Source organism: Tupaia chinensis, unplaced genomic scaffold (genome assembly GCF_000334495.1).
Source record: "Tupaia chinensis unplaced genomic scaffold, TupChi_1.0 Scaffold000402_1, whole genome shotgun sequence".
NCBI classification, from domain to species: domain Eukaryota; kingdom Metazoa; phylum Chordata; class Mammalia; order Scandentia; family Tupaiidae; genus Tupaia; species Tupaia belangeri.
The window spans coordinates 2,899,845-2,910,588 of record NW_006159904.1 but is presented as its reverse complement, the minus strand read 5'-3'; the positions used below and the strand labels follow the sequence as shown (position 1 = coordinate 2,910,588).

At 39.1% G+C, this 10,744-nt stretch overlaps 1 protein-coding gene across 1 annotated transcript in view; it reads right to left on the bottom strand.

The window, feature by feature from the left end:
• Window positions 1–10,744, bottom strand: part of FREM2 (FRAS1 related extracellular matrix 2) — a 230,356-nt gene that overhangs the window by 131,995 nt on the left and 87,617 nt on the right. Inside the window, exons 3-4 of the mRNA XM_006154200.3 lie at window positions 5,132–5,278; window positions 2,891–3,121 (exon numbers count right to left, since the gene is read on the bottom strand). Coding sequence (XP_006154262.1) covers window positions 2,891–3,121; window positions 5,132–5,278 — 378 coding nt within the window. The remainder of the gene's footprint in view (window positions 1–2,890; window positions 3,122–5,131; window positions 5,279–10,744) is intronic.

Below are 10,744 nucleotides of genomic sequence, written 5' to 3'. Positions count from 1 at the left end.
ACCTCCCCCCCAGGGGGGAGGTGAAAAACCCTTGGGCCTCTTTTTTAAGAACACTAATCCCGCTTTTTTTTTTTTTTTTTTTTTTTGTCTTTTTAAAGTTTTCTTATAGGGCGTGTGTGCGTTGGCCAGAAAAAGATAGAAAGAGAGGAAAAGTGAGAACTCCTCCCTCAGGGGAGATGGCCACACCTCAGTCCCTTCTCCTCTGGGGATTTTGGGCTTGTACATAGGCCCTATGTGTATTTAAGCCACGGGGGTGGGGGGTGGGGGGATTTGAACTGTGCAGGTGGCTATGTGGGACTCAGCACCTTAACCACCACACCACCTGCTGTTCCCCTAATTCCATCCATTTTTTCTTTCAGAGGTTTTTGCTATAGGGCACATCCCAGACCTGGTGGAGTTTTATCATGTCCACCCAAAGCTCTCAGGGCGGGGACTGGGGCAGCACGTACACCAGGCTCTCAGCTGACTGCCACGTTGAGACAGCTGTGTCTGCAGAGATGCTGCTGGAGACAGCACGACTAACCCATTCTTTACCCGCAGGTCAGCTCTGCGGACCACGAAGCCATGGTTCCCAACCAGAGGACCACAGACATCTGGAGGGATAGGTGATATTACAGAGCATCTTTGGGGCTACGCGGTATTATCTCAGGTTAAATAAAGAAATAAACATGTAAATAACATGTGTATAAGGGTTATTTTTCCAGTGGATATAAACACTGATATTTTGAATAAAATACATAGTCATTTAAAATCTTTAATTTAACTAAATTACAATGACATAATCTTTAAAATATAAATGATAGCATTATAAAAGTAAAATTACAGACACATGAGAACTCAGAATGTATATACATACATGTACACGTATGTTTGTGTATGTATATATGCACATGTATATGTAGAGTTATGTTAAAAAGTTCTTTTTGGTCAGGTGATTTGGGAACTAATGCTCTAACCTTTGGAACCTGTGAAATTGAGATGCTCCTACAAATATCAAGTAAAATGCCTAAGAAGGTATATGCAAGGGGGTTTCAAAAATTGTGAAAAAATGGCATTTAAATAAGTTTATTTTGGTGCAAAGTTTGACATCCATCCCAAGTTTTCTCATAATCCATACATGTGGCGAGCACTGCATACGGAAGCCATCTCAAGCTATTCGCCATCTTGAAACCATTAGGCTTCACTTCCTCACTGAGCAAATCGTTTCTCAGAAATCATGTGACCAACCATTCTCCCTGGAAGTGATTGGGTTTCTAGGCAACGGGAGAGATCCACCCACATCAATGATTGGTTCATGCTGTTCTATCTCATTTGCATTTTGGGCAACCAATTGGTTCCCACCAGCTGTATATAACTCGCCATTTTTCCTGAATAAACGGAAATAGACGGAAGACGACGATTTGATCAGCACCTGGTAGTGTGTGTGCGTGTGTTTGTCCCATCTCTCACTCCCTCCCCCAAGGAACCTGTTCCACTGTCCCGCAGGACGGGACACATACACTTCTCTACAAGGTAGTAAATTCAATGAAAGGATGGAATGAAAGAATACACATAATGTGCTAAGCACACTGTCTGCCATATTGTAAGTGTTTGATGAACCTCAGTTTGCTACAATGATGAGAATTTGGGAAAAGCATGAACTTGCGTAGATGCACATCAACTGACTAATAACTAGAAGTAGTTCCAGCCGAAGACAAGCAGAGCTGTGATTCCCTTTTCTAACTCTCAGAACACGATATTCTACACTCAGTTGTACACACCACACTCTTGTCATCATCTATAATTTGAGCACATACCCAAAGCTCAGGACTGGAAGAAAGTTTAATGATTTACCGCTAGATAGTGCCGATACAATGATAAGAAATTAAATGCTAAACGTTTCATAAAAATTATCAACGTAATTGAACTTCTTATTTAACTAAAGGCAGGGACGTTAGTGAAACAATGTTGGAGTTCCAGTTTTCCTACCCCTCTTTAATTATGCTCCATCTTTTAACACAAGGATTTCCACAAACGTCTCCATTTCATGTACTCAGTAGATGGTATCTTTGCAGACCACTTAAGAGTTTTCTGACTGACAAAGTAGAGAAGGCTGGCAGCTTAAAAGAAAGTCACGGCTGGCTTCTGACAGGATGTCAGCTTTAGAAGTCTCTACAAGGTTTGTAGAAATGCCAGGCTTCAAAAAGTCATGTAGTTATTTTATTTTATTTTTTTCCCCCTGCCTATATCAAGACAAGTCAGGACTATAGAAATATGGCAGGGGGGAAGAAAAAGGTCAAATTTCACACAAAACCATTAAGGTTCACTTTTTACCCACATTAAAAAGTGCACTGACAAGAGAGCATAATCTAATAGAAATTAAGAGCAATGATTCAAGACACTGTGTTCACTATAGAATGAGGGTAGGCTGGGGGGTGGATATCATATGACAAATGTGGAAACATATGGCCAAATAAAAAACTTTTGGCTGGTGAATATATAAAGGAAACTTGAATAATTTAAACGTAATATGGAGAACTAATTAATCCCCAAATGGCCGCATTTTTAAACCATTTGTTTAAAAGATATATTCAGACTGTTAAATGACTTTAAAAAGTGATGACTTCATTAAAGAAAAAGGAGATGCATGATATTGGTTTTAAAGGACAGGATTATTATAACAGAACAGTTGTGTAACCCGATGTATAGTTGAATTTCTTAAAAAAATCTTCTTTTGATTACTTTTTGGTTTCCCTCTTCCCATGAACGCATCTGAAAACATTCAATCATGAATCTAGAAAATTCTCTCTATAGGGAGCCCAAACTTTCTATCAAATTTGAAACTTTCTCTCTAAAATGTTTTGTCTTAAAAGCCTAAATGCAACAGAAATCAGTTGGCTGTCGCTCTTACCGTCTCCTGGGTCAACAATCTCCACTGTGGTCACTGCGGGGAATTCTAGGGCAGCCAGCACAGGCTCTGAGAGAACCACTTGGAAGGTCTCAGACTGTTCATGCGTCCCATCGCTCACGATCCGCACCCTCCATGTGGCTCTGCTCTGGCCTGGGTTGAACTGCACTTGTTTCTGGGCCTTGCCCTTGAAGTCTTTGTCTTTTTCTGCCGTGCCATCTCTTGTAGCAATACCTTCACGAAAACATAACGCATTTTCTTAGTATCATTTTCAGTTGTATTATTCAGGTGTTCCTTGTTATTTTTCTGTGTGCCCCTTTATCATATAGAGCACAGTAGATCCTACTTGGATTCTATGAAGTGGATAACAGAATACCTGATGATGAAGGTAGTCTACTGTAGGTGTTGGGTAGTTCAAGATTCTGTTCTAGTCCCGCCCCAGCTATCGTTCTGCTATATAGTCTTTGAAACAAGTATGTGGAACGTTTCTTATAAAATGAAACCAAGTAAATTCATATTCACATTGTACCATATCCTCACTTCCGCGAGTTCATGCTATCTTAATGCTCTTTACATTAATGTTTGCATGCGTTGCTTATAAAAACATAAAGAAATTCTCTGACTAGCCAATAACAAATTCTGCAAGTTGATGAATCCTTTGATAATTTAAGTCATAAATGGTCAGTCAGGATAATAAAAAGTCATGATATTCCCTAAATATTTAATGGAGATAGAATACTTTAGAGAATACAACTCAGTGTTTGTCAAATATGGTCATTGTCAGATTTTTCTTTTTGAAACATCCCAAAATTCCATGAATCATGTGGACAGAATAAGAGCAAAATACATATAGTTATTAGGAGCAGAATACTTGGCTCAAGGCCAACTTCAGTTAGCTGGGAAAGTTGAAGGATTGCTGCAAGAGAATTTTCACCATTACTGTGCCAGTACTCTAACCTTAGCACATGTTAGCAAAAAAGATGTGAACTAATTCAGGGCCTTAGAAGATTATAAAAATTGCAATAGAACTCATATATTCTTTTTTTTTTTTTTTTGAGAGGTTTTTGCAATAGGGCATGTGCACTCACCAGAAAGACAGAGAAAGATACAGAAAGCAAGAAATCACACCCCCCCTCCCCTGGGGTGGGTAGCTATGCCTCAATTCCTTCTCCTCCATTCTCCTCTCGGGATCTTGGGCACACATGCACAGGTGCCTGGTGTGAGTTTAAGTCACCAGCTCCGGGTCTCGAATTGTGGTAGACTACATGGGAGTTCAGCGATAGCCATTAGGCCAACTGCTGGTCCCAGAACTCATATATTCTTAAGTCCTGAACCAGAACCTTTTAGCAAATCAAATTAACAAAATAATTTTCTAATATATTTCTCTAGACATTGATATTTTTAGAGAAGTTGGTAGGAAAGAGATTTAAAAGAGTGGTTATCCTGGCAATGGTGGTTAAAGTGCTAGACTCCCACATGGCTGACCATGGTCCGTTCAAGTCCCAGATCTGGCTGCTTGAAAATCACACTGGGTGCATATAAGTGTGTCCCCAAACTCCTTAGAGAAAAATGGAGAAGGGATGGTGGCATAGCCACTTTTCCCCAAGGGCTGATTTCTCACTTTCTTTTCTGTCTCTGCCTGTCTGGAGAGCACAAGTGCCCTATGGCAAAAGCCTTTTAAAAAATGTACTTTTTATTGAAGCAGTCCTCATGCATTTTACACTGTTTCACCAGACTTTTATCTTCTGGACAAATTATAGATTTACCTAAGCCTATTTTAAGATCTAGAGATATTCACTTTTATTTTTTAACGTATGAGTAATTACTGACAAGTTTTTAAGAATTATTTATGTATATAACTTTATTTGTTATTATTATTATTAATTTGACCAAAGAGAGATATAGAGAGAGAAAGGAAAAGGAAAAGTGAGAAAGCAAGCCACCAGGTCTGAGACTTGAGCCATGCTCAGCCATGTGGGAGTCCACACCTTAACCACCATGCCACCTGTTGGCCTCTACTGACAATTTTTTTAAGTTATTTTATATCAGCAAAAAAGTCTATTTAGGTAAAAATCCTTGACACAAATGTTATGTTTCTTTAGCAGTTAGAGTCTTTAAATGTCAACAGCTCCCTGAACTTTAAAACTCCACCAGTGAACTAAACTGATATTCTAGTCACTGTAGAAAAATGATAAACCTTTGCTAGAAAAATGGGTTTTGATACAGAGTAAAAATTCAACTTACTTATAAAAGAAGTTTCTCCCAAGTAACCCCTACGTTTAAGAACAATATCTACAAATTTGGAGTCCTCGTTGATAAGATAATATTCCTTTTCAAATGAGATCCACGCCCAATTTAGACGAAAATGTTGGTTGGTTAACTTGTTTCCACCTGAAAGACAAAAATAAATCTGTAAAGCCCAGGCTCAATGCTTTCTTGAATGAGAGACTTTAAAAGTTCCAGGGACTGCTTAAACAATGTGACATTAAGAATCAGTGCAACTCCTTGGTTTGGTACACAACTCTAGAATTTGCACATGGAGATACAGCTTATTTTCAGTGACTGTTACACAGAAAGAGAATAGCTGACACAATCCTTCACACATTCCTTCTCTTTCAGGAGAGGAAGCTGATAAAGGGAACGACATGCATGATTACCAGAAGCACTTAGTTTCATCCTAAACCTGAACAGCCACTTTGCAGGATGACTCTGTTTCCACAAGGTGCCGCTGGAGAGCAAATCGCGCTACAGAACAGCTACAAGGCTCCTTTGTGATGTTCTTAAAAACACACAAACTCACGAATACCTTTTTCTGGTTCACAGAGCAATTGGATGGAAAGCTTTAATTATAACCACTTAAGGAAAAACAAATACCCCTTCTTTGCCTCCCCTCTCCACTAGATCCCACTCCATTCCTTAAAGCAGAGGGACAGCTCCTTTCATTGATTTCCATTCTTCTCTCAAGATAAGGCTTTCTCCTCCCACCTTCCTACCAAAGTGGAGCTGGCTGTCTATCAGGAGAAAATAAACCTTGTGTGTGATCTCTCTAATGTGAAGGCTCCTGTGTTGGGTAAATGAAAGCAGAATTGGTTATCAGCTGATCACTCTGCACATAGCCCTCTGCCTCTTTTGATCTATAGCAGTTATTTCAGAGGAAGGTGAAGTGTATAAACAAAGACATCAGTAATTCCTTTTAAGTCTTTCTGGAATGGGGGGGGGAGCCCAAATAACAAACACAGCTAGAGGCACAATTTTAATTCTCTCTCCTTGTCTTTTGAGTTCCCACAGAGAGCTCCATTAGAAAAAAAGAAATGAGACAGAAAAAGATCAAGACTGTAATAGACTAAGAACGGGAAAGTTCACACAAGGGGAAACATAAGCAAGTGGACAAATACCATAGAACTATGTTCATTTTGTTGGAATTTTTTAAAAAGTAAATACTGCAGCAATGTGGTGTTATCAATTGACATGTTCTAAAGTTAAAGAGAATACCGGCATAGCTGAAATTATGTAGGGAATTGGTTTTCCTTTCTATTGTTTTTTGTCTAAATTAACATGAGTCTTTTACAGCAATATGTGCAAGAAGCGAAAAGATGTTTTTACCACCTGATCTTGTAAGTCCCTCTATGGGATTTTTGCTCTGAGGGAAGCAAACTATTGTTTGTAAAAAAAAACCCCTGCTTATTCCAGCACCTTCTTTTCCTTTTTAAAAAAGAATATTTCTTTCTTTCTTGTGAAAAAGAGGGTGGGAAAAGAGGGAGCGAGAGAAAGAAAAACAGAGAAAGACGGCATCCCCAATAGTTTTCTCATGCCATGATCCACCCAGCACCACTCAGCCAGGATCAGGAGCACGTATGGGCAGGGTGCCCTCAGGACATGAACCTGGGACCTCCCCACATGGTTTCATCATCACAGAGCATCATGCCACCCTGACGCCACCTGAGCTGGCTCCAAGCAACATTTTCTGTAATAGCCACAGAACTGAAAAACTTTGGGTTTACCATACAGCAGTACATCAAATTAATAAAATGCAATCCAATCACTACATAATATAATAAATATGCAATTTTTGTTGGAACCCTTAAAAATCACAGGAACAAATGGTACTGATGGTGTGAATATAATTGCAGACAATGAAGCCTTACAAGTGAGAAGCTGCTGGGTGTTTTTCATGGATGGGATTATGAACCTTACTATTTTGTTTTAGTTCCACTTTTAAATACAAATACATTGTAGCTATTTTGTGTCAGTGCAAGAAGGACCTTCATTCTGTGTCATCCTTATGAAATTATTATGCCCGACATCTCGGGGACCCTGGGGTTCTAGAGAGGAGAAGTTTGAGGTGCTGAGGCTCGTTTGGTCTGGAGTCCAGGCCCCACTTTTCCTATCTGCTGTCTGACTGAGCAAGTTAGTTCTCTAGACCTCTGTCTCATCGACTTCAGAGTCAGTGAGAGTGGTATCAATGACTGTGATTGCTTGGCGGCTCGAGTGAGGTAAGCCATAAACACACGACGGTGCGATCTCTAGAGAGCGTGATGCAGTGGGTGTTGGCTGGCTCTACCCTGTCTCGCCACGAACAAGCCCCCTGCACACTCGCTGCCAGAAGGCTCCTCCTCTGCCTTAACCTACTCTCACTCCTTGCTCCTCTGCCCCGATTCCTTACAGCTGCTGCACATGTCAAGTCAGCGCTGCTTTGTGGCTGGCCAGGTTCACCTCAGTCTCCCCGGTCATTCCCATCACCCTCTAATCTGCTCATTCAGAGGCCAAGCAAAACTCTTGCAGCTCCACTGATTTGTCCCCTTCGTCCTCCCGTCAGTCTTTGCCCTCTTGCCTAAGTCGATGACCCCCATCTCTCTGTGGCTCACACTTAGCACTACTCAGGCCTCCCTTAACCCACCATGTGTGTGAAGCCTCCTGCAGCTATCCCAGCATGCTCATCCTGTTAGGATTCTACAGCTGTTTGCTCATCAATATCCTCATATTGTAAAATCGTACTAATTCCGAGTGTCTCCTCTTTTACTATTGCCCACACTTGGTCTAGTGTCTTTAAAAATATTGTTTAAATTACTGTGATTATGTTCTATTACTTGGAACATCTTTTAGGCAGTAATAGAAAAGAAAGAATAGAATACCAATTAATCAGTTAAATGAGTACATGAAATAGCTCTAATTTTATAAATGAGTAATTGTAGAAGAACAACTTTCTGCCAAACCTGTGTCCCATTTAGACTGTGGTTCTAGCAAATGCAGGCTCTGTTATAAACTTCCTGCCATGCCAAGCCATTCCTAGTCGGCGCTGACTGCGGCTGCACAGACCATCACCTTCCCTGGAGGAGAAACACGCAGCCCCATCCATCAGCCAACATGGACGCTACTGCATGTGCTTTCTTCGGCTCAGAACCCCCTCAGCTCTCCTACTCTTCCTGGAAATCTCTATTTCTCTAAAGTTTGACAATTTTAGCTAATTGTAAGAGTTGATTCTAACCGTTTCCAGAAATATTCTAGAAAATATCATTTTGCAAAGTAGTACATATTTTAAGAATATTGAGTCACTGAGGCGTTCTCTTTCCACTCTTTTTAAAATAGCAAATCCCAGCTTGGCTACAGTGACACGTGCTGCTAAGATGCTGTGCTTTGCAGGCTGCAATTGTGTGGGAAGCCTGGGTTTGATTCCCAGCCCAAACTAAAGGCTGGGCATAGTGGTGTGTGCCTATATTCCCGGTAACATGGGAGGCTGAGGCAGGAGCATGGCAAGCTTGAAGCTGGCCTGGACAACATTGTAAGACTCTGCTTAAGAAAGAACTGGGATTGGTGACGAGAGGACAGTGACATGGTGAGATTCTGTCTTAAAACAAAAACAAAAACAGAACCCAATACCCTCTAAACCAGCAAGCCCTAGAGCAAACTCCAGCACTCTAGCAAATACCTATATTCTTATTCATTTTTCTTACAGTGCTTTCCACTATCTTTCTCTCTCTAAATATGTGTGTGTGTGCATGTGTATATATGATATATATATGTAATATATATATATATGTATGTATTTACTCTTTTATTTGCTTAATTTCTGTCTCTCTCTCTGTGTAATACACGATCCAAGAGGGAATTCATTTTGCTTATTGCTAAAAAGTCACCAGTTGAATGAGTTAGAAACTCTCATGTCTTGAAAGAAGTTTAATAGTGTTTTATCAGGCAATATAAATTTCCTATCTCTTTCAATACTAGAATTTTTCAATGTAATTGTTTTTAATGACACCCTTTGCAAAATGTACTACATACTTCTATTCTTCAAAACTATGTGAAGATTTTAAGTGATTATTTATGAATGTGAATGATTGGAGTTTGTGTTTATTCAAACAATACTTAGAAATTATTGATGACTAAAAGGCTATTTAACTCCTCCATTCCATTATAAAGTAACATAGATAATTCTAAGGATATCTAATTTTGTCTTTACCAACAGATTTGCAAAGCCTGCTTTCAGATGGATGCCTATATTCTGGAAGGATAGGGTGTCAGGAAGGAAGGTGACAGGTTACTGGTTAATCAGAGGTTTTGAATGACACATAGCTGAGCAAGTTTGCCAGCATTTTGAATGTTCACCGCTCACATTGAGATTTAACTTAAAATTCAGAAACAATGCCAAGAAACTTTGCTTTGTAGGAAAGTTTGATGGTCCGGGTAACCATTATAGAAACTTAAAATTTTCTCTGGAACTGGGATTGTTAAATAGATATTTACCTAAAGAATATGAAGTTACATCTATTGGGTAACCAGAAAAGTCATGACGCATTTTTTCTATGAAAAATGCATCATGGCTTTTCTAACGACCCAATATAAAGCTTAACTTGGTATAAAATTAAATACTACATAACACTTCTAAATTATACACATGTGAGTCATATTTAGCTTCGGAATTTGCAAGGTCTTATGTACTCACTTATTACACAGAGTGACACAGGGATTTGAGAAGCTAAGCTGTAGCTTATCATAATTCCCTTTATTAAAAGTGTGTCCGGGAAAATTGAACTCTGTATTTTATCTAAAGAATAGAAAGACACCTTATTTACTCATTTACTACATACCAAGTAAACTCCTCCAAACCACAATAAGTGTGAATATTAAAATTTAACAAAAGCCACAGCTTACCGAATGTGAAATTTTAAATGAAGCCGAACTTAAAAAATAGGACAAATTTTTACTTAACTGTAATTTGCTGCCTTTCTAAAATAGATTCTGTCATCCATGATGCATGAGGAGTTTGTCTCAATGTCTCATTGAAAACAAAGTCCATGACTTGTGTCATAAATCCACACAACAGGTGCCTGACAGCTGATAACTGCACTCCCAAATGCTTGGTCCCAAACCCTGACACTAAAACCATTAAAGTTGTGCTGAAAAGACCCCTTTTGAACTTTCCCAGCTGGTCTTTAGGCTTCTTCATTTTCTTTTTCAATTCAAATTCAACAGTTTTTTTTAGAATAACAAAGAATCCCAGTCTCCAATTAACCCTCCCTAAAAACACAGGGCTGCCTAATTTCTCTAAAGATAAAACATACTGCTTCAGTAATATGAAACTAGTATTCCAACTTTCACTCATGCTTGGTAAAGGGAGGTGTCCATTCAGTTTTGATAACACATTTCTATTTGAAGAAACGTTAGTTACCAATGGAGAATGTTCTTGGCATTTTCTAATTTGGTAAGTTTTGATTTACCCAGAATAAAGTTCAGTCTGAAAGCTGAACTGGAAATTAAAATCAAATATACAGTTTTTTCTTTTAATCTTTAAATAGTCTTAGATGGACAATAGAACACACACACACACACACACATTAGGTCATATGACTATATATATAT